Genomic DNA, 25238 nt, shown 5'->3' on the forward strand with positions numbered 1-25238 from the left:
CAAACAAGAGAGGCCATCAGAGTGGAGGATCATTGATCAATTGGTACAATTGCCTGGGTGACTGATTCTAGTTATCTGGGTTCTAGCCGTGCTCTGTTAAATACATTTTTTGCCTCAGCAGACAGATGCAGTCTGGTCCCTCTTGAAGCTGAAGGAATTGTACTTGGCTTGTCAAGTGAAGAAAACATTTTCCAAACAGTGAAGTAGGGATGTGGGAAAGGAGAAGACAGAGGTCAAATAAAATGCAACTTTTGTATTTGGCGTGTGAAGTACTGAAGTTTACAAAGAAGGAAAGAACAGGATGTAAAGAAACCAGAGCCTCAACCTGGAGTACCCATAAAGCATCCTGAGGGCTGACTTTATAAACACTGTAAGATGTTTATAGGTTCACTATGACAGGAATTTTTCAAGAAGTTAAGAAAATGAAACACTTTTCCTGTTTATTAAAAATAACGTTGTCCATAGACTAGAGGAAGAAACAAGTCACATTCAAGGGAACTATTTTAACTAGAGATAGATCCAAAACAAGCCCCAGACATAAATTCTTCTGAAATTCAGGGTAATACAGATCACAGTGAAAACTACTGGTTTATTTTGTTAATGGATGAAACCTTACTTTTTTTGCCTAAGCTCTTGAACTATTTGGTAATGTTTGAAGTTCAAGTTAAGAGATCACACTTAGTGATCAAAGTAGCCCTTTCCTTGGTTTAATATTAAATCCATGAACCACTCACTTTTTCTATGTTGAAAGGTATCAGCTTTAGTGATTTGCTTATTCCCATGAGTAAATTCTGCTAAACACCTCAAGGATGAAACACTCTATGCACAACTCCAGCAGAGATAAAAGCACCCCTCCCTAGCCCAGCACTCATTTTTATTTACATTCAACGGTGATTGGCTTTTCCCCAGCTTCTTACTGAGCTGTGAAGTAAAGGGAATCCAGGAGAGAGGTTTTGCAAACAAGCTAGTATTGTTTGCATGGAGAATGCTGCAACTCATAAAGGAATCTCTTCTCCTCCCCACTGGCCACACAACCCTGACTGCCTTTGTGCAGTGTTGGAAAAAATTGTCTGTTCAGCTCAATTTCAGAATTTTTCACTGGAAAAGAACAATTCTGATTAATATGGCCTTTTTTAGGTCTTGTTCCCTGGCTAAAGCTTTTGTTGTTGTTGTTGTTGTTGTGCACTTACAACTCACAGGTGAATGTTGGTGATTAAGAACTTTCACTTAAATTTTCAATCAAGAGGGGAATCTAAGCTAAAAAGACTAAAAGCTTGATCTAACGTGGAAAGTGGTAGGTCCTAATCCAAGTTGCTTTCCAAAGCTTCTGAGGAAAGTAGCTGAGATTTTATTCTGTTTAGATGAGCCTTCGTATTGGTTCCAGAACTAAGAAAAATGAAAACACTACCCTAGTGGCCATAAAACAAATATAGTCATTATGATTAAAACAAAATGTAAGCTTTTCAAAATTATTTTAATGATATCTGATCACTGTTTCACAAAGACTTTCAGGAAAGAACTACTTCCTTATTTTACAGGAGGAAGGTTAATAGTAGCATTAAAATCTGGTTGGTCAAGCACGAAATGGATAACAATACAAAGTGCTATGATACCCAGAAGACGAGAGGTATTTGGTTTTTATTTGAGATTCAAAAGGTAAAATAGTGTTATAGGTTAATTATGCCCATCCCTCATAACAAAAGAATAAAACAAGCATCAGTAAGAAAAAACAAAAATACAAATTATGCAGAACTGTAAACATTGCCAAACTGAGAGAAAAGGCGCTGAGAACAGACTCAGTTTGAAAGGAATTCCCCTGAGGCATAAACATACACCAGAAAAACAATTAATGAATTTTGAAATGCTGGAACTGTAAGAGCTCTGCCAAAGTTGCCCTTCATCTGGGCACAGTAGTCCTGTGGCAAATTTACATCACATTTTGTTAATTGAAGTTGCTTAGTCAGCACAGAGGCTCGGTGGGTGGGCTTCTCACGTGCGCTAATGAGCTTTGACCTGTATCATCCCTGAACAGGGAAAGAGGTTTGGCTCTTGCTCAATGATGCAATGTCTGTCCAAAAATCTCTCATTTATTCTTCGGTGACCGGGGAAGCACTGCAGCACACCACACGGTTTACAGGTGGCCCTAGCACTAGGTTACAGGGAAGCAGTGTGCACTTCATGGGGCACCACTGAGTGTCCCAGGAGCTGGCGACTAGCTACTGCAGTTTATCAGCCTCTCCCATGCCCCATGACTGCATACAACAGGACAGATGACCTGAAGACCAGTGGATTTACTGGTCAGTTGAATAGGGCATGTACTGTGAAGGAGAAAACAGGCGGAGACTTCCCTGTGTATGAATAGGTAAGGGGTATCTCTAGCTACATACCCCTGATTAGTGCTCTTAGGCCATTCCATATTTCAAGTGATCTATCTAGTGACCAAGTCCAGCTCACTTAGGCACTTAAAATGAAGCACAGTTTCTCCAGGCACTTGTATAGACAGCAGAGAGAAAAAGGTACAAGTGGAAAATTTGTCCCACCTGAAATCTGAAAAGCCATCCAGTCATCTCTGCTTTTTTATGGGCTATGTCTGGAATGAGGACAAACAGGATTATAATCAGAGAGCTTCTGCTAAGTGTCTGAAATCAAGGAGATGTCACATTGCAAGCACCTGTACAAATTACCGTCTGCTGGCATTTGTCAGGTCTGCTCAGCAAAATGATTTTTCTTGTTTATATTGTGCAGTCTGCTTTTTCTAATATGAATTTCATATTATTTTCTTCTTGACTTTCCCAAGGTAAGTAAACCTCTTAAGTCCTTTTAGATTAGCTCTCTGTTAGGAGCCTTCCAGTTTAATAGACTATACATCTGATTAAAATGCTACTCCATCTTTCCAGCTCGTAATGAAAAAAGCTGGCAAAACTACCCACAGTCAAAAGGCCTAATTCTTTACATCAACCAGGCTCTGCATTCAGTCACTTCAGACTTTTGCCAAATTTTAACTGATCTGACTGAAATCTTCCATGGTAGGTGTCTGGCCAGGCTCAGTTTTTCTCCAAACGTCATAGGAAAAAAATTTCCATTCCTCAGAATATACTTGTATACTACTGTTTTGTCCATATATCTTGTTTTGAACGTACTGGAAGCAGTGTGTGTGTGTGTGTGGGGGGGGGGGGGGGGGGGGGCAGGGATCAACCCCAAATGATTCAGTGAATTTCTCTAATTGTGAATTGGAGCAAAACTTGACATTTCATGGGGTACTGCTCTGAGTTTAGAGAGGCATTCTGCTGTCCTCATGAAAGCAAATGTAGATTTGGCAGAATCATATACCTCTGACAGACTGTCACTAGGACATGCTCAGTAAATGTGAGTTAGTGTTTGGCTGCCAGAGCCTCCACATACTTTGTGTGGCTGCAGGGGCCAGAGCAGAGGGCTGCTTGCTGGAAGCAACACCAGTGAGACCACCTGTCCTGTTCTCCCAGTGCTCAGGAGAAGCTACCTGAGGGCCAGCTCCCTCAAATGCTGAGGACTGAGAAGCACGGAAGTAGGAAGAAAGACCAAACAGGAGCCATGGGGACAGAGAAGGGAAGAGTGCCAGCACAGATGCAGCAGGAGAGGAGGAGGAGGATGGGAACAGGAAGGTATTGAAAAGCAATTTAGAAAGAACCTTCTCCCTTGAGCTTATGGGTCAACACAAAATTCCTGTGTAAAAATATCCTTTGTACTGCAGGATCCACCTCACAGATTCCCGTTCAATATTTTTCTTTTTTTATGTATATCATTATTACATTTTATTGTCATGTTTCTCTCTTTGCCTTCTTGGAAATGTCAGCACATTTGCATGTCTGTCATCTTTCAGCAATGTCACCATGATGACACTTATCATTGTCAGTTGTAATTACTGTTAAATGCAGTGAGTTTGGTTTGTTTTTCTATACCCTTTACATTGTATGACTTTCTCCTGCTGAATTGTGACATAAAGCTTGTAAGAAAAAAAAAAAAAAAAAGAGGTGGGAAACATCAAAATAAGTCAATGGTAGGGAGGGGACAGGCAGATGAAAAACAAACAAATACCCTAAGCAACTTAAAAAAACCTACCAGGGAAAAAGTGAAACAATGGGAATTAAGAGTGAATTAATTTTGACTCAGAAGTGGCACTCCGTCAACTTAGTGTAGCAACAAATGAAACAAAGGACAAGAGTTGACTTGACAGGAGACCTGCCTAGAAATAGATGCTATCAAATAATTTAATGAGTTGCATATTAAAAGCTTCTTACAAATGTGGAGTTTGATAATATTTATGTTTTATAAATACATAAATGGAAGAACAAGAAATATTTCCTCTCTGCAAAGTTTTTATCATTTTCAACGTTATTTTCAACGTAGCATAGGAATACCTTTCAAAAGTGCTTTTTAACCTTTGGTTCCCTACAGATATAATTGCTGGACACAAATTCACCACAAACATGGTATTTTGGAAGTTTAGAGCATCTTGAGAATTCATCTGACAGTTTGGATTCTTTGTGTTTTAAAGGATGCTCACAACTGGCTTAACTGCAAGTTTCTCAGTCAGCTTAAAACAGAGAGAGAAGCGTACCAGACATGGAAAAGCAGATGAATACCTGTTGAGAACTACAAGGGCATTGCCAGGGCATGCAGAGGTGCATTAGAAAAGCAGAAGCTCAGCTCAAATTGAAATTGGACAGAGATGTCAATAACTACAAGAAAGGGTTGTTCAGCTATGTAAACAACAAGCAGAAACAGAAGGAAAATACTGGCCCACTGTTAAACAGGAGAGGTGAATCAGTCACCAGCAATGCTGAAAAGGCAGAAATTCTCAAACCTTTCTTCACCTCTGTCTTCAGCAGCACTGTTGAGCCCCTGGCCTTGGGAACAAAAATCCAGGTTGATTCAGCCACAGACCCACCGTCAGTGAAGGATAGGTTGGCGTGTGAACCATTACAGAAGCTTGACCCCTACAAACTGATGGGCCCTGACAATATCCACCTGAGGGTGTTAAAAGATCCGTCTGATGTCATTGTGAGGCCACTGCATAATCTTTGAGAAGTTGTGGCAACTGGGGCACGTCCCAGAAGACTGGAAGAGAGCTAATGTCACCCCCATCTACAAGAAGGGCTTAAAGGACAATGCAGGAAATTGTAGGCCCATGAGTCTTACTTTAGTCTCTGGGAAAGTTATGGAACAAATCCTCCTGGGGGCTGTCACAAGTCAAATGAAGCATGTGATTGGGAAAAGCCAGCACAGATTCACCAAGGGCAGATCGTGCTTGACAAAACTGATTGTCTTCTACAACAAAGTAACTTGCTTGCTGATGTGGGGAGAGTGGTGGATATTGTCTACCTGGATTTCTCCAAGGTTTCTGACAGTTTCCCATAGCCTCCTCCTAGAGAAGGTGATGTGTAACAGCCTAGACAAGTGGTCCGTGTGGCGGGTGGGGTGCTGGCTGGCAGGCAGCACCCAGAGGGTGGCAGTAAATAGCCCCTTTTCAAACTGGCAACCTGTCACATGTGGTGTCCTCCAGGGACTGATATTAGGCCAAATGCTGTTTAACATCTCATAAGAGATCGGGATGATGGCATCAAGTCGACCCTGATGAAGCTTATTGATGATACCAAACCTGAGTGGGGAAGTGGACACTTTCGAAGGGAGAGCCACCTTGCAGGAAGGCCTGGATAGGCTGGAAGAGTGAGCTAGAAAGAACCTTATGAAGTTCAACAAAGAAAAATGTATGGTCTTGCACCTGGGAAAACATAATTCAGGAGCACAGCACAGGCTGGGATCTACCTGGATGGGGAGCAGATCTGTGGAAAAGGGACCTAGGGGTCGTGGGGGACAACAAGGTCAATATGGGTGAACAGTGTGCTGCAGCGGCAAAGAAAGCCAACAGGATGCTGGGCTGCATCAACAAGGGCACCACCAGCAATGATAAAGAAGTCATTATCCCATTCTACTTAGTGCTTATCAGGCCACACTTGGAATACCCTGTTCAGTTTTGGTCCCTGCTATACAAAAAATATGTGGAGAGGCTGGAGAAGGTCCGGAGAAGGCCCACAAAGATGATCAAAGGGCTGGGAAGCCACATGAAGAAAGGCTTAGGGGAGACCTTACCATCATGTTCCAGTATTTAAAGGGTGGCTACAAAGATGATGGAGACTCCCTTTTTACAAGGAGTCACAAGGGAAAGATGAGGGGTAATGGGCACAAGTTACTCCTGAGAAGATTCCAACTGGACACAAGAGGAAAGTTTTGCACGAGAACAATCAGCCACTGGAATAATCTCCCCAGGGAAGTGGTAGATTCCCTAGCACTAGACACTTTTGAGGTTTGTCTGGACAGGGTGCTGGGCCATCTTGTCTAGACCATGCTTGTGCCAAGAAAGGTTGGATCAGAGATCCTTGAGGTCCCTTCCAGCCTGGTATTCTGTGATTCTATGAATTGGTTTTTGTTGTTTTTTACACAAGGTATTTTATCATGACATATCTCATTTTTGCGCTGTGGTTAACATCACTGAACCACAGTATTAGTATGCACCTTCTGATATATTTAAATTGCATTAGTCCACAGTGAATGCTGCACCGTATATATATATATATATGTATATATGGAATCTCAGATCTGATATAACAACATTATATTTTCAGTTGTTTAATAACGCTTCTCAGTTTTCTCTCTACATTTATTTGCAAATATCTGATATTATTATTTTTTTTAAATTCAGGCTTTATTTCAAATAAGCTTCCTATCCTGCCAAAAGGCCAACACCTGCTAGGAACTGATTACCTCCATCAAAATTCTGGGCACATTCATTTATCCACGAACCAAAAGGACTAGCTGGCATTTAGAATTCAGACAACTTAGTGTAATGTAAGTCCTGCTGTCTTAACTATAGGCCTCATACAACACTACGTCAACACAAAGACTACTTCAGGTCCAAGACTCTGCAGCACTGATTTTGCTCAAATAACAGAGCTTGCCAGTCTATGTACAAAAAAAAAAAAAAAATCAGAATAATACAAAGCCTCCCTATGCCCTTTTTAACCATACAGCTTATTTCCAAAAGACTCATTCACTGAACTAATGCTATGTATTTTTACGTTTTTAGGAGCTGAAGCTGAAAAATGCTGATGCTAAGAGAGGATGTGGCTTTAGGTAAACAAAGATTGAAAGCTCTACAGTAATTTAGGAGCAAATTTGCAGCCACTCGCATATGTTTGCAGATCACATGCTAGATGCACATCAAAGCATCTGGATTATAGACCTGCTGCCCCTTTGGCACTCATGGACACAGGCTCAAGCTGCAGCCCTGAGCACCAGGAGGTTTGACTGTAGGTGGCACTTGCAAACCTTTCCTTCAGGAGCTAAGGTCGATGACACACGTTTTTTATACAATATCTATTTCTAGCAAAGCCTATTTCATGAGAAAAAGGATCTGCACATGAAAATCTCTATCTCCGTCCTCCTTCCCTCACATTTGACACGTCCTGAATGCTTTCAGTGTTTGGGAGCTCAGAGGTTCTCTGAGGATCTGTGTGAGTGTCAGTATCTGCCTGCTTCTAGCAAGAAGCTGCAGAGGGCAGCTCCTGTCTTGAGCTTTAATCTTTTTGTCTTTTCATCTTTGCCTGTTCCCAAGCTTAGCAATGCAGCTGTGCAGCTCAGAGCTGTGACCAACCTAGAACATTTAGGAGAAACAACACCGGCAGTGCTCCTTCACCTCAGGACATACACATGGGGCAATGGCTGATCTGAGTGTGCTGCTATTATCTTTCTGCAGGCTTTCTGACAGCCTTACCATCAACTAAACCTTCCTGTGCGTGAAGTCGATAGACCATAACTGTCATAGGTAAACGTTTCCCATAACCACCTCACAATTTCTACATACATCCCTTCAGAAGGGAAAAGGCACTGCATGATGTCCATTACTTATTACTTCCTCCCAGCACACTAGACATTTTGCAAACACAGTAGCGTGCCCTTGCTGCCCAAATACAAAATTATTCTATAAACTTGTTTACAGATCTGGGAGACCCATTGTCCTCAGCAAGGGTAGAGTACACTAAAGAAAAACTCCCCTTCTGTACATTTTCATCTTTATTTAGCATTAGCTTGTAAATGGGGAAAATACTTACAATTTGATCATCTCTTGTATATTATAGCTCTACTAGCATATGATTTTGTACTGGTTTTGGCTGGGATAGAGTTAATTTTCTTCACAGTAGCTAGTATGGGGCTGTGTTTTGGATTTGTGCTGAAAAGTGTTGATAACCCAGGGATGCATTTGTTACTGCTGAGCAGGCTTGCACTGAGGCAAGGACTTTGCTGCTCCTCACCTCACCCCGCCCCACCAGTGAGCAGGCTGGGGGTGCACAAGGAGCCGGGAGGGGGCACAGCCGGGACAGCCGACCCCAGCTGACCCAAGGGATATCCCAGACCATATGACGTCATGCTCAGCATATAAAGTAGGGGGAAGAAGGAGGAAGGGGGGGCATTCAGAGATACAGTGTTTGTCTTTCTAAGTCACTGTTACACGTGATGGAGCTCTACTTTCCTGGGGATGGCTGCACGCCTTCCTGCTGGTGGGAAGTAGTGAATTAATTCTTTGTTTTGCTTTGCTTGTGTGTGTGGCTCTTGCTTTGCTTATTAAACTGTCTTTGTCTCAACCCACGAGTTTTCTCACTTTCACCCTTCAGATTCTCTCCCCCATTCTGCTGGGAGTGAGCAAGCGAGCAGCTGTGCAGGGCTGAGCTCCCTACCGGGATTAAACAGCAACAGTTCTCCATAGTAAAGGGAATTTAAAAGCCACATTACTGTGTTTGAAATGGGTGAACACTGATTTAAATAAAAATGGGCAGGAGATGGGAGCAAGAACATTGTTTTAGATCTGAAAAGGCATTTCTGCATGTAATTTCCACTAAAGTCAGCCCAAGCACATTTCCCCTCCTGCGCTAAGGACCAGGGTTGCTAAATCCAACTATATTCTGAGTTCCCCCAGATTACAGTATTGGAAATGATGCCATCCAGAAAAATTTTCTTAAATTAAGTATGGGGATGTAAGGGCCTGTTCAGGAACCAAACTGGAAAGCTGTAATACAATAACTAATTTACATTTCAATATAACCTATGTCATTTACCTATCTACTGACTCCATGCTTACATGGCTTCCAATTCATTTTCATATTGCTGATAGGTCACCTAATTTCTCACTGGCCTCTCCTGCTAGCACAGGCGCCTTTTTGAAGCACAGTACTCTTAATCCTATGCTTCAAGTCCCTACTGATAACCCTCTGTTGCTATTCTTTCCTGTGCAAACTCCTTGACAAAATAAAACTATCCATAGAAATTTCTGCAGACAGGCATGGCAAACATTAAAAAAACAGAAGCCTCTGCTGGTGCCTTTGTTCGTAGGGTAGGATTCAAATTTACTGAAATATGTGACTTTTTCCACTGACTACTTATTTCTGCTTCAGAAGCATGTACAAACAAATACACATAAATTTAAATTCCAGGCTATGTGATACCGGTTAGAGCAGGTTTTTAACTACTTAAAGGCTGATTTACCAGCCCTTGTGAATCATTTCCAGGGTCCATTGATATCAGTGGAATGACACTATGTGTACAAAGTGCAACAGCAGCTCTAAGAAATCTTTGCCTCAAAAACTTCTCTCATATATATATATATAAAAATAAATTCAACAGTTGGCATCATTCTCACAAGGCAGTCTGTTGTTCCAGTTCCCATAGTACAGCTGCTTGGATAAATACAGCAGAATATAAAAATCTCAGATAACACATTAAGGATAACTACACCTGCAATTAATACATGTGCTTTGAGAAGTCTGCTGATAGAAAAACACTTGTACTGGGGAAGAAAAATAACCTATTAGGAGAAAAGCAATCCATCCTGACAAAAATTAAGACTTTTACCTACTACCTCCCAAGGAGCTTTTACTGACTCAGTTAATGGTCTTAGCCCTGCTTTCTCCCCACGCATGCTGAACACATCTATGCCTGCAAAACACTGTACATCAGCCTGGTCTCAGTGTGCAGCTGTCACAGCACTGCTTCTTTTCAGAAGGCGGAGTTTGAGATTTACAGCCACAGCTGTACAGCAAAATGTTGTCAGAGGTAGAAGATGAGACCACAGCCTAATGAAATGGATACATTAAAAGTGAGGGAATATTTCATCCTTAGGTGAGGAAATTCTTAGTCTGTGGTTTAGGTGGGACTGAACTCCAGATTAGGACACCTAAGTTTAAATGTCTGCATGGGAACTATGTGTCAAAGCGGCCATGGAGCTCTGGGGCCCATTCGTTTACCAAGACCAGCACCCTTCCAGATCCCCTGTGAGCCATGGTCAGCTCTCAGCTGCCATAATCAAAGAACGGGAGTTTCTCACAAATCTTCAGTCACTTCTACCAACCCAGTACGGCCACCTTGCACGCCCTATGAACACTTCAAATGGTATAAAGTACCTATTCATGGGCAGGGGAATCCCACTCCCCATTGACACACTCAGTGACATTTAGGATACAACTCTGATTAAAGGCAGGTGTCTACTTCACTGAGTGAGGTGAGCAACTATCCAGGACCCATAGACTCCATTCACCGAAAGAAAAGTAAATGCATCTTGTTCACCCACAAGCAGATTCTTAAAGCAGGTGAATTGTTCTGAAGTTGAACCCTCTGTGCAGAGTTCAATTCAGTTTTCCATATACAGGTACGAAATGCCGTTTGAGAAGACATATCTCCTAAGGCTGATAAATATGGCACTGGACCTACCTTTCTGAGCAACAGCTGGAGGCCACGTAACTTATCCTAAGGCATCTAAAACAGCTCCAAGCCCTTTTATTTGTGTGAGAAAATTAACTAAGCCCTTTTAACAGCATCTTAAGAATTCTACAAGAATTAATCATATCTTTAAAATAATATGGCTTGTTATCAATATTGCTATAGCTTAGATGCTTCAAGAAATGGCTAAACTTGCTCACACAACTTAGAATATCAGCACTTTGTTACATGAAGATAATTAAGTAAGCTCAGTCTACTTCAGTGAGTCTTTTTAAGCAAACTTTCATCTAGTGCTCTCCTCTTAACAATGGACCTTTTTGCCCCAAAACTGGTCTTACAAGGTAAGCCTTTTACATGTCTCAGTTTCTGCTTAAGATAATGGTACTCAAGGAAGCACATGGCTAGTATGTGCATAATGGAAACCTGAAAACCAGGACAATGTCATATTTAGGTTTCCCTATTGCAAAAAAAAAAAAAAAAAAATTAAAAAATTGAATTTTATTGGGTTTTTTTTCACGAAAACGTTCCTATAGAAAAAAAAAACAAACCACAAACCCTTCAAGTACCATTTGCCCTTTAATTTTGAAGAACAATTATATTTAGTATCAGTGTGTTTCTTTTAGAAGTCAGTTATTCTTGTTGCAAGAATCTTCTCCTTGAAAATGTAAATACTATGTAAATACTCCTTGAAAGCAATCTCTCAGTAATTATATTGTACCTTTCCACTAAAGGTAAAAAAATTGCAAAATTTTAATGACAGATCTCTGTGAGTTAAATAAATGTTACACCATTATGAAGAAAGCTAAACTTGGATATGAACACCAATACTGATATTTTACTGAAAGTCAGAAACTTAAATCCACATTTGGACATCGGCACAAATGGTTGGGGCTTTTCCATCTGCTGCTCCCTAAATCCTATGGGAGCTGCAGGCTATGTAATACATTTGACCATTTAGGTAGCACTTCAGGTCATGAGCCAGAATCCCTTCCTGGTAGGTACCATACAAACACAGAGTAGAAAAACAACTCTGAACCTAAACAATAAATAAGAACTATGTGCACGAAGTCTAGAGAGGTTGCAGTTAGGCTTAGGTTACAGTTAGAGGTTTCAGGTAAGGCTTTTGAGTTCAGCTAGAAAGGACTGTCAAAGAAAAAATCAAAGGAAATAATAGTTACAGGCAAGAGAAGGAAGAATTACACTTTTCACCTCTACATCTAGAACTGAGTACAAAACAAGATCAGGTTAGTTTAGTTAACTAAAGGTACAGAGGTTCAGCTGAGGTCTGCCTGGAGAAGGGTGAGAAATTAGGCACATTGGCTTGACATACTTGAAGTAATAGAGTTTTATATTAGTGATTATAAAATAAGAAATTTGCTCTGGCATTATAATCATGTCCAGGCTGAAAATTCCACCCAAAGCTCTAAGAACACCCTGGCTTCCTCATGACCTAATATCTAAAATGGCAGCAAGATTTATCTCTAATAGACTGGCCACTTTCTCTTCCTTAATCTTTTAAAAGCGATGAAAAATATCATTGCTGAAGTTCTCTTATTTTGCTAAGTTTATGAAAAATTGGGCTTTGTATTTATTTTGTCACATATCTGTATTCCATTATTTTGAATTAATCTGTTGTATTCTACATTTATTGTTTTGAGCAAACATTTTCATTACCAAATGAATAAAAGTACTTCATTTAAGGAACTGGTTCCTTAAATTCTTTAGTTCCATGCTCTGATGTTTGGAATTAATGTGTTTGACATCTCTGAAAATCATGGGAATTCAGATGTTTATTACAAAGTCTATCCTAAGGTAATTTGTCCAGAGGCACTCAATAAAGCAGTAGCAGACTTATAGTATTGTCATACACACTTTTTTCCCTAAAATTTTCTGTGTATTATAGATTTGGATTCAGGTCTCTATCTGCAAGGACTTGCATTAAAAAACAATTGTGCATCTTGATGTCCAGTTATCTACAAATATATGTAGGAAGATTATTTTTCAAAGTAATAATGGAATTCAAAAGGAAGAGAGAAATGCCATGACAAAAAGCTGTATTTCAAATTTTGCTAATCTAATTTCAATAATAAGCATAAGTGAAAAATATAATCCAGTTACTCACCTACGATGAGTAAGAAAACTACCACTGACATGTCCTGAGCCATCACATCCTGGGGTTGGACATGACATTCCTTCCGTTTTCACTGACTTCCAAGAGAACTGTGAGCCATTTAGGTACCCATCCTTTTGCCTTTTGGCAGCTAGAGGACACCCTGATGCACTGCGATGGGATGCGTATTTTCCAGTTATATGACCCTGACCATCACAACCAGGAACTGGACATCTGGATAGCAGATAGATGAGATAAACTTTATTGTCTTGCCATCATATACCTGGTAGCCTCTACAATAAAGTCAAAATAAACCCGACATGAAAAGAAAAGAACATTCACGCATTGTGGTCTTAAAAATAGTCAAGATACCCTGTAGCGGGTAAAATTACAAGCAGAATGTTACTACTATGAAAAAACTATGTTCTTTGATAAACTGTAAGGAGGCTAGCCAGCAGACGAAGTCACAGCTGTTGGTATTGTGCAATAGCAGCAAAAGGAGTGAGATGCCTATTTGAATTGCAGGTGTTCATTACAGTAAATACCACTCTGGAATTGAAATGTTGGCTACTGAGCTCTGCTCAGCAGGGAAATTGCCCATAAAAACTCTATAAGCATAAAATCCTACTTAGTATAATCCTTGGTACATTTTATTTATGTGTATGGAAACTAAAGAAGACTTGTCTGAAGTCCTGCAAATGCTAGGTATAAACAGTTAGGCATGAAATGATCATAGCACCTCATCAGAAATGCTGAGCACCTTTCACCACTCTCTGAATAGGAGAGATTATAACAAACTAGTGCTACAGCCTAGAGAGATCAATGAAGGCAGTTCGTATTCATCTGATGGTTTTCCTTACTTGGGAATTCCCCCATACATTTGCCCCGTATACTTCTAAAAAACAAATAACCAGGGTTAGAAGGAACAGGTTAGAATCTTCAAAGTGAAATGTGTGAGGAAAACAATGTTTTTTCAGTACACTACTACATAACACATGTCAAAACAAGGCCAGTTACTTTGTTGTTTGTCCTACACTAAAATATGGCTGCAACTCTCTGCCGAGGATCCAGTCCTGAATGGTCTAAGCAGTCACTAAATCCACAGACTTCAGTGGTCACTGATGTCAGAGAACCTTGTAAAAAGAAATTAAGACCTACAGGCAGGCATTTGTTCCTCTTGCAGACTGCATTAACAGTCAGATTTGTTGCAGCAATCTCATACAAATACTCATTTCTCTATTCCTGTAACTACTTTATTTAGCATGAATGGTTTGTCTTTAGTATGCAAACACATTTAAGGGTTTTTTGGGAGCTAAAGATCTAGGTAATTTTGTTCATTTCATGTGAAAAACATATTTAAAACTTTTACTAAATTATAGAGAATGGCATCCTTGGCTGAACATTGTGTCCTTTGCCATAAAGATCAGCACAGATCCTTGACTTGCAGTCCATTCATAGAAATCAGCGTGGCCTTTGGCTCTTGGATAACTATCACACAGTAACACTTAATAAAACCCCTGAAGATATGTATGAATTTATAAAGCACATGAAGGCCCTTTTACAATATTTGTTCTCACCTAATTGGCTCTTGGTCTTCTTTGTCTTCCTTGCTTTGTGCTATCCTGATTCCACTTTTCTTTGCTCGCGGACAGCCTGAAAGACTGAGTAAAAGAAAACATTTTAAAATGCAGTTTCTCATTCTTGGGTACAGTTTACAAGGGATACACTTTCGAAAAACCTGCAAAACAGGTAACCCTGCCCATTTTCCAAGTGGTTTGAATAAGGAGAGCTGCAGTATGCAGCCACGAGGGGGAATCCGCGTATCTCAGTTCGTGATGCAGGACAGGACTGCAGGCACCGTGCAGACCACACACAGGCAGTCCCCAAGGAGCCAGGGAAAGGAGCTCTTGAACTCCCTGACTAATAGTCCCTCCAGCTGACTCAGCAGCAAGCAGCGACAGCTTTACAAGGAACAGAAGTCAGTATTTCAGGGCTGAGAGACATCACGTCCTCTGTATGTCCGAGAGGGACGGAAGAACAGGCTCAAAAGGAGTCTTTGGATCTCTTGGTAAGACTAAAGATTTCTGTAGGGAGCGCATTAGGAACACTATCAGACCTTCTCAAATGTCACGTAAGAATCCTGTAGAACAGTTGAATAAAAAAGTGGCAGAGCTGAGAGCTGTACAGTGCCTTCCTGAGAAAGAGTTTCAGTGCTCAGAACTCACCCAGACAAAAAGATTTAGTAGAGACAAAGTTACATGTTAGGTTAAGCAATGTTAGCTTTAACTAGACACTGAGAATGTTGTTTTTAACTACACAACATGGAAAAAGATATATCTACTCCAAGATTTTATAAGCTCAGCTTGTCCTTTGCATATGAAGAATTCATCATAGAAAGCATTTAGTAAACTTGACAACAGATATTTAAAGATTTTTTTAAAGTAGTTGCTATCCAAGGACACAAATATGTCTATCAAAAAATCATGCTTTGTCCTCTGTTTAAATATAATTTCCATCTTAACATATCAACATTAAAAAAGAAATCCATTAGTAGAACACCACCTTCAAAAGTATTGAGATGAGAGACAAATTAGTGTTAACAAAGAAAATTTTCTGTCGAGAAGAAAACAAAATAGGAGATTAATTTTTATTTGTTTTTCCAGCATGACAAAAGGTACTTCAGTGTTGTACAGTAGGTCCTGTTGTCAGGAAGAAGAGGCAGAAACACTGGTAGCAAAATTTTCAGTTACTTTGTCTTGTCAAGACCAGTGAAGACTGAGAGAAGGTGATGCAATCGCACCTTCTGCAATCAAGCAGAGAAAAGGGTGATGCAATCACAGACAGAATTCTGTGGCAGTAAATGAAAAATAGACAAAAATAGAGTTTACATGCTGCAAAGTCATAAATAAATCAATTAAAGAAAGGGAAGAATGTTAGCACAAGATATTGGACATAGTGTATTACCTAGGAACTTCTAGTGAGATGGCAGGGCTACATCTACAGTGGTAAACGGGAGGGACCCAGAACTGCTGTTTTGACCGAAGACCAGCCAGGTCACATCAGTACAACTAAACTCTCTGTCTTTGTAAGCAGGACAGCTCCACCCATATTGCTTATGAAGAATGATCCGGACCCATGCTGAGCCCCAAATCATGTCTGAGAATTGCCTGGAAGAGTTTCAGTGTCCCTGGGTCAGTACCATGCCAGGGGACATACTAACAAATTAATAGTGTAGGCATCTGCAGTCTGACGCTTGGAGCTGTGCTTTCATCCCATTTCATTTTCTAGTTTAAATGCAGCTGACCATTTTCCTTTTTAAAGCAAGCTGCTGTTTATTCCAACTTGCACAGTGCACACTGAAGTACCATAGTTCCCTGTGCAGAAACTAAATCTCAGAAATCCTGTGCCAAAACTAAAAACAGTTTTCTTCAGAAATAAAAATATCATAATCTCTAAGAAGACAGAGGCAGGAGAAAGAAAGCCTGAGAGGTTTAGAATAACAGGTAGCAGGCTCTGGGGCAAGGGGGCAGTTTGGGAACAGGTTGGTTCGTTGCTGTCTTGTATGGGCAGAAAAATGGGATTACAGAAAAATCTCGAAATGAAGGGGAAAGGACAGGAGTTACAGATATCCCTAGCTTACCTGTGAGACCCATCGTACCCACTGTGTAAGAATCATTAGGTTTTGCCTATGAAAATTAAATAGTTAATAGAAATGCCTCAGAAAGCAACACTTTTTTTAGTAGGTGTACAGATGGGTATGCTTGTAGATGATGACATTTTCATAACAATATCTGAACGAAGAGCTTCTGCCTTGACTAATGATTTAATGTTTTCTACATATTAAATCAATTTAATTATCACGTACTTATTGGTATTTCGGTGCAACATATTTTTGCAATAGATCTTTCTATTCCGGCACTATGATTTATTAGAAAATTCTAAGACCTTTCAGGTCCTCTAAACAGACATCTCCAACAGACAGCTTCTGAGGTTATGATTAATTCATTTTTCCTCTGACAGCAGATTCACCAAGAAAACATATGTGAAGGATGAGCCTTTGGTTTAATTTTTTTTTATCCTATAATAATGAAAAGCTATTACAAAGTAAACATTAACTCATTTTTATATCAGTTTAATTCCTTATATATGAAGATAAAAGACATCTAGGGAATTTTGACACCATTATATGCTGATATAACTTCTTGCAATACATTGAATGGGCATGTGGAACTGCAGAGTTATGGCAGAGTTAAATCTGCCTTCATCTGTGCTTGCTGTTGAGGAGCCATTTTAAATATAGATGATACCTAGGCATTTTGGCAGCCATTTAGGAGAGAAGTTTGTCATTCCTTTCCTTCTGAAACGGAAAGGGTTGTAAGTGATGGTATCAAATGCAAACAAAAATGCTAACTCAGATGCAAGCAGATGTAAATGCTAATTTTCAGTGTGGGAATTAAAAACCTTAAAAGTGAATGCACTGTGGGGTCTTTCATAGGTAACCACTCTGGATTTAGGCTACTGGTTTGCTGCCCTTTTGAAGAGTGTGCATTTTGGCCAGCCAGCCTCACTGCCTCAGAAATGGTCTTGACAGATATCATGACCCAAACAGTGTGGGGCTGGCTCTGTGTAAATGTGACAGGTCTCCTGGGGACATCGATGGTTTTAAGCACAGAAGACATTATTCCTTCAGTGTCAGTGCTCCCATGCCTGCAGGTACCCAAGGACCCGGGGCTACCAGAGGCCTTTTGGAAGAGAAACGAAGGAGTTGTGTGGTCAGTATAGACATGGTGGCATTTCAAAAGGTTGAATGTGTTAAATCCCAGTGGACTGGGCAAATTTCACATCACTTGGTTTTGCAGAATTATCTTTTATATCTTTATGTGTACTGAGTATGCTGCAGAATCAAATAAAATCGTTGTCCAGCACTCATATGCAAAAATACAAGAATGTAAAGATTTACAGGCAAGAGTAGCTACTACCATCCAGCTCATATTGTGGTCCTACAGTGGCCAGGATGATCTGACATGCAGTGGTTCTCCCACGCTAACCTTGCCAGCTTTTAGGTTGCTTGTTTGTGACACTTTGCCAGCTGCACCTTCAATGTTCTGCCTGTTTCTGGTTAAATAGATGACCGAGTATGTAAACAGCTTCCTGAAACAACAAAGTCGGGACATAGCTACACCAAGCATAGTGCTGGTAGAGGAGGGAGTTGATAAATCCACATATAGTTAAATGTAGTTCTACACCTGACCTTAAATCCCTTTGAAAGTGTGATTTAATCCCCTACGTCACGTAAGTACTTTTAAAATGTTTACATCTTCTCCTTTATAATGTTATTTGTACTTTTGATGTCTAACTGTGCATTATGGAAGTTGTTACTATGATCTTTCATTTTTCCAGCATGTAAATGTATGGCACATTCCCAATCTCTGTGTTATTTATGTTTTGACTTTAAACAGTTAATTGCTTTTAGTAGGAATACATTTTTAGCTGGGAATTTGTGTATTGACTGGTTATAGCCAACTGTAAAACTACAGAGACTTGGTGAAGCAAGCAAATATCCAGACCCAACAGTATGCATGGCAGTAAAGAGCCGTTACTAAGAAGAGAGGTGGGCTACACAATTATTCTTTGATTAAACAATGGACAGCTATTTACAAAATATGCTGCAGCCCTTCTCTACTGATTTTACAGTTCTCAAATAGCCACAGGGGAATTGCTAATTACACAGCATGCGTAACATTACAGCGGTGCCACCAGAATTGATTTGGGGTTACCAACAATACCCTAACTAGTAAATGGGAAGTTTTCTTTGGCCCTTGGTAAGGATCACAGTTACAGTTTAGGCAGTTAAAGTAACAGCTTTCATCCATAAATTTCTGTTTCCACTCTCTTGCCGTGACATAATTATGTGCAATGCATTGAGATTTAAAAACAAGCCTGTACTAACTAACAAGACTGGTGCAATTAGATGAAATAGGTACTTTTTCTCTCTGATTAAATCTGGTAAGGCTTCAGCTGGGAAAGGAGGTAGAGAACTGGGTCCAGTTTTGCTTTTCAAGAAATATGGAGGGCGCCTGGAAGAGACTGACAGGAACAATCAAGAAATATAATTTGTAGGGAAAAAAAAAATGCAGGAATAGGATTTGAGTCCAGAAAAGTAAGACTGTGAGGAGAAGAACGAAGTCATTCAGAATGTAAAACAGCAGAAATTTATGAATGTTGAATTCCTTCCCTGGGCTAACAGAGAAGGTATTAAAACTAGATTAATTTTCTGCAAAAGTTTTGATAGATATTAGCAAAAACATTCCTACCTATTTGGGTAGTGAGCCATGCTGAAGCTGAGAAATGTTATTCATTGGTGGTAAACAGAATGAGTTAGACCAGCCCATGTCTATGTACAGCACTCAATGCTACTTCACTATTGAGAGAGGGAAGAGAGGTCTGTTGAGGTCCCTTCTAGCCCTTCCGTTGTTTGACTTAAAGAACAAAGCCTTCTCTTTACATACCTTCGATGTGAAGCATAATTTCCAGTAATATGCCCAGAGCCATCACACCCAGGGGTGGGACACCTAGAATAATAATGGAAGAGATATGGAGCACTGTTACTGACAGGAAAGATGTAACCGCCCATTAAAAAATATTCATTGGCTCAGTCCTTGTTTCCACAGGTGCCAGCCCTGGGGACCTCTAGCCATTGCTAAACCTAAGCTTAATTCCACACCGGGGACAAATGTGCTTTCTTCATTCATAAAATGTTTAACTTTGCTATTCCTCACCTGCCCACTCAGACACTTTCTGGTAACTCCAGTATCAGCAGATTAGAGCCTGACATCCCCGCACCACCAGGAATGAGCAGGGTTGACAGCAAATGGAATATCCCCATGGTGTATGCTTAGGTAATGGCTAAGCAAGCTGTTCTGTTTTCCATCAGAGCTATTGCTCTAATCCTACTGCACAGTGGCATGAGGTCGCACCATGGAGAGACTCCTCCACCTCTCCATGAAGTGAAGGAAATGCCTAAGGAAAAGGAAATGTGTAGACAGGGAAGTAATGCTGGCCTCTTGCAGAGAAAGAGAAATCCACCCTAACACCAAGCTACAGCACCAGACAGTCACTGATACAGCCATCAGTGGAATTTCTAGTAGTCGAATGACATTAGAGTCATCAAAGAAAATGGATGTTTTTTTCTACATTGCAAAGATGATTGCGATCACCACAGAATATGCTAAATTGTAATGCTAAGTAATATCATTAGCTGGTATTTGAACTGCTACACCAAATCACAGAAAAGACAAAGGAAAAATTAATTTATAGTCATTTTACTGAACAGACAAATGCTACATGAATTCCAAAAAGTCACTTTTCTTGAGCCTGAGTTTCAAATTTTAGCCAAGCTTTAAGGCTTTGTTTGAAGAAAGCATTCAAATTCAAAAAAGCATGTGCACAGCTTCAGATGTTGCATTCTGAAACATCAGATTTCCACAACATTGAACTCTTTCACCATTTGAATCAGAGTTGATGCAGACTTGGCTTTCACCCTTTAGTTAGATAGTTACATGTGTGCTTTCCTCAAAGTTCTTCCATACTGGTAAACTTCTGTTTCTCAAAGGTTTCTGCTGAGACTTGAAAGTTTCTTAAAATCAGGAATTAAGCAACCCAGAATTCAGTTCAATGGGGTTTTCACATTCCATGAAGATGAACTTTAGCTCTTTAAAGCTAGTAAACGTTACCTACTTCTGAGGAGCACAGAAGGGCCAAACTTGAAACATGATTAACACAACCTTGAAAAAGATAAATAGAACTGGAATTTGTTAAACGGAGTACAGTCTTCATCCAGACCAAGTCACTTATTCTATAGAAAACATTAAACTATGGCAGGACTTCCAGGATGCAAGCTGGTAACACCTCTGGGGTTCACCACATCATTGAAGTTACTTTTCCATATAACAAACAGCCTGTGTGCTTTGGACAACAAGTCTAAGCAACATCCTTAAAGATAATTCACCTTTCCTCTTGCTTATGTCTTTGTGCAGGACCAAGAGTAAGACCATGATCTTGGCTAGAAGGTGTATTACTGTGAGTCTTACTATCTCAAAGGTCAATATATGGGTTGACATCATACATCAATCCTTCTGCTTCTAGAAAAACAAAAACCCCCATTTTTGCATAGGTTCTTCTGACACAAATTAGGTGAAAATGTGGCCCTTGGTGAAGAAGTCGTATCTCAGTCTGTATGGCCCTTACCATTTACACTTTGCTGTGTCTGCCCTTGGCTATCACAGTTTGGCTATTTCTTTAAATTAAAAAATTAAATCGTTAAGGTTTTTTAGATAAAGGCTCTTATATTTTAAATACTTCATATCTAAATATTTCATGTTCTCATTATTTATTTTTATTTTTGGCAAATGTTTTGAGATCTGCAGAGAGACAATCTCATTTCATTTGTTTTACAATGATAGGAATCTTCAGTGATTTACAATGCCTATTTCCTATTTCCATCAAGACCAGCTGCATCACTGAAGCCTGACTGAAGCCTCTGAAGATGGTGAATTAAAAGATATGAAAATAAGAATTAATTAAAGGAGTTGACTAAACTTTGGCTTTAAATGTCTATGGCATTTAAATGAATAAAGAACAAGGAGCCATGAGACTGTTGCTCTGCAGTCTGTCTGAGGTACTACAAGCATTCCTGCTTCATGAACCCATGCTATTTGAAGCCACCATTTTCCTCTTCAGATTTTTCAATCCTTTTGAGCATAAGCTATTATCAAAACTGAACGATGTTTTTTCTCATCTTTTCCAAGACTTTTGCTACAGGCAGGCATGATTAATAGTGTCTTAACAATTTATAAGGATTTATAAGAGGCACCGGTCTCTCTAATCAATCAGTTTTAAAATTAGACCATTACACCTCAACTATTTGGACAGTCTTACAGAATTTTAAAAATAGCTTATTTCTGTGTCATTTAAAAAAAAATAACTTAAGCAACTGAAGCTTCTGAAGAATTCATACTGCTGTAAATTGAACTAGGAATATTCACAGAGAGCTCTGTACAGTTCACACCAATTTAAAATCATACTTTTGATTAAACTGGAAGAGATTTTTTATGTAGGCAAGGATTTTAGAAAGACCTTTCAGATTTTGATTTTGGCACTATAATTTTTTTTCCAGTCATAAGCTTATATTGACCTAAATGTAACAGATGAAATGAGAGTTTAGTGCAACTGGTAAGAATATTTTAAAAACCTTGAATGTTTCTATTTACTGCTGTTTCCATTCTGTGGGAAGTGCTTATAACCACTGGGAAATACAGGATGCAGATATACAGCAGTCTGTTTCACCTATAAGTTTATTACAACATTTATTTGCTATCCTAAGCAGATTAGACAAGGAGATATCTACAAGTCCTTGCACCATTGGAATTGAGTCTGTATTTTCAGAATGTCTGATCAAAGATAGGACTTGCATATACCCTACTACTTTACTATCAACTACTACCTATACATGCTTGACCTAACCAATCATATGTACATGCAACAATGCAAGAAAAATGTAGGTTCAGGTGCTTATAAGAGGTGATGTGAAACCCTTTGAAAATGAATATCAGAGTAAGTGGAAAATGGGATATACAGTTTCCCTGTTTACTTGAAGTTAATGTAATTTGGCAGGATCAGAAGCTTGTTTGTAGACTCTACATAACAGCTTATTGCAGCAAAGGAAATACTTTACTACAGTAAAGACTGAGGTGACAAAAGGAACTCACCCTGTAAAGAGTGAAGTTCAGAACATATAACACTAGCACTTTACCACAAATTCAGGGCATCCAGCAACAGAAAGAGCTTGTCAGTGAAGGGGAATGCAGTTAGCACCACCCTGATGTCCCATTCATTTCACAGAACATCCCAGAGAAGCTTTTTTCAGAATATAAGCATAAGCAGAAAGCAGGGCAACCAGCAGAACAGCAACAGCTGTGGTGGCTGGATCCAGTATTGGGCTTAGATTCAACAGCAGAAATTAAAAAAAGGTGAGAGTCAAACTGAGACAAACACACTTAAGCCCCACTATCCAGTGTTCACTGGGGAAAGGACTGAAGGTGTGCAGCAATTAGAAAGGACTTTTGGCAGCTTGAAGGAACTTTAGGGAGGTTCCTGGGACTGGGGAGGAAATGACTGCAATGCCCAAATGGCCTCTGGGAGAGTTTTTCCAAATGCCAACGGTTAAAAGTCTTGCTGCAAGCTCAGCTCAGAAAAAAGCCAGCTCACATCAGCATAGCAGACTACAAATAACATCCGTGTTTAAACCTGTATTCCTAAGCTTTTACCTGGGTCTACAGAGCTAGATAAGCTTACATGTAGCTTACATATATAGATTTATAGCTCAGCTAGTAAGAGACCAAATAGGATGTTACACAAAGGTACAAAGACAGAACTGAGGGAGTCTTGTCTTCATTATTATGTACAGCTTTGGTTGACTTACTTTTAAAATTTATTTTAAAAAATAAACTATCCCTAAAACACACTGATCAAACAAAGAAACAGTAATCTGCAATATAATGAAAAATCTTTGCTTGTATTTTCTTTTAGAGATTTTACCACAAAATGACAATGGCTTTTTGGAACCAGAAGGATTGCAGTTCCCTAGGAAAGAGGCAGTGCTCATGGAAGGTTTTGCAGCGCACACAGCTTGACCGCAGCTCAGAGCTTGGGGCTCAGGCTCAGGCTCAGGATCCTCCTTTCTCTGTCTGAAATCCTCCACTGAGATTCAGCAACACAGTGAATTCTATTTCCATCTCAGTCAAATCTCGTCTTTACGGTTTGACCAATTTTTATGTATAAATCTGAATGGAAACCTTGGATCTAGAACTGTACAAGCCCAGATTCAGCACACCACGTAAACGTAAGTCACTGTAACACATGGTTGCATTTTTCGTGAAGCAGGGTGATAATGTAACTTTTCAGAGACAATTTTAGCAATTATAACCAATATAACTTCTTCTCTCTGTCTCTTGTCCCTTCAGTCACCCTTGGACATTTTGCCTTGCACCAAATGCTTCTCCCTCTGCACACTTTCAGCCTGACTGCTCACCACTACAGCCTGGTTTTCACTAAGAAAAGGACATGTTATTAAGCTAGGCTGTAGTTTTCACTGGAATTGGGCAGGCTTGTAAGCTGTGTACCTTTTTTATCTATCACTCATGGAGAATTAATAACAGCACTCAGTGGACACTAGAAATAAAGAAATAATAACAGACACTAATAAAAGTGAAGAGCATTGCCAACTCTGATTATGGCGAACTGTGTCAACATTTTATTTTTGTGCTGTGGGAATTGGCTCCCATGGAACTGAATTAAGCCATTAATTTCTCTCATACTGTCCATGACAAAAGCCATCAGAGAGTAATCCTTTCTAGGATCCACCAAATTCTACTGGGGTTCAATTGCAACAGGTTGCTACAAAACACTTTCCATGATCTGTTATTAATAAGCTGGTGTATCAGCTCTAAAGACTGATACTACTTTTATTGTTTAGTTTACCACACTTAGTATCTACTACATTATGGAGCCAATGAAAACACATATAAATAATACAGTTTACCAGACAGAATGTGTCCTATAAATTACCAATCAAATACTTAAAGAGATGTAGCTAGCAATCCAAAAGAAAAATCATGCTGAATTGAACAGGGGAGTAAACCAGTAAGTTCTGCAGAACCTCAGAATGGTTCTTCAGAATGTTCCACGCTGCAAAAGAATTGGGATTTAACAGAAAATTATATCTTTCCCAAAGATTTATTTTGACCATGCTGTCAATCTCTATAGTAAAGGTGTGATTTTCTGTTGAAGGTGAAAGGCTAGAGAAATAGAATTGTTTCCTGTGCAGGGATCTGTTCATAGCAGAAAGTAGAATGTTTTATTGCCTGATGCTTTCCACGTATTTGAGATTCTGTTTTATTTGACTGAATCACCACAAATGGAATTCATAGGTTGGGAGGCTGAAAGACAGATACAATAATACTTTGCATTTCTATCTTTCATCTGAAGATCTGAAAGTATTTTACAAACATTAATGGTTAAAATCTCACAATACTGCTTTGAAAAAGGAAAGAATTTGGCAGAGGAAAACTGGGGCATAGAAAGGCTAAATGACTTTACCCAGAAGAGGAAAACAGGCTAGAACTAGAGAATCTTATTCACTGCTCTGTTTGCAGCTATAAAGCCCTATGTCTTCTGAAACTACGTATAGATTCATAAACAAATTATTGTGGGTTTTTCTAGTCAGGCATACCAGAAAGAAAATGTTACAAAAGTAAGCCTGTAA

The 25238-nt window shown here is 39.6% G+C and overlaps 1 protein-coding gene across 11 annotated transcripts in view; it reads right to left on the reverse strand.

Annotated features, from left to right (window-relative positions):
* MYT1L (myelin transcription factor 1 like) overlaps positions 1-25238 on the reverse strand; it is a 305938-nt gene that overhangs the window by 13679 nt on the left and 267021 nt on the right. For all 11 annotated transcript variants that reach the window (XM_027797859.2, XM_027797865.1, XM_027797864.1 and 8 more), the window contains 3 exons: positions 19426-19488; positions 14494-14577; positions 12929-13150 (listed from right to left, as the gene is read on the reverse strand). In XM_027797859.2, coding sequence (XP_027653660.1) covers positions 12929-13150; positions 14494-14577; positions 19426-19488 — 369 coding nt within the window. The remainder of the gene's footprint in view (positions 1-12928; positions 13151-14493; positions 14578-19425; positions 19489-25238) is intronic.

This window comes from Falco cherrug, chromosome 6, assembly GCF_023634085.1.
Source record: "Falco cherrug isolate bFalChe1 chromosome 6, bFalChe1.pri, whole genome shotgun sequence".
In the NCBI taxonomy this organism is placed as follows: Eukaryota; Metazoa; Chordata; class Aves; order Falconiformes; family Falconidae; genus Falco; species Falco cherrug.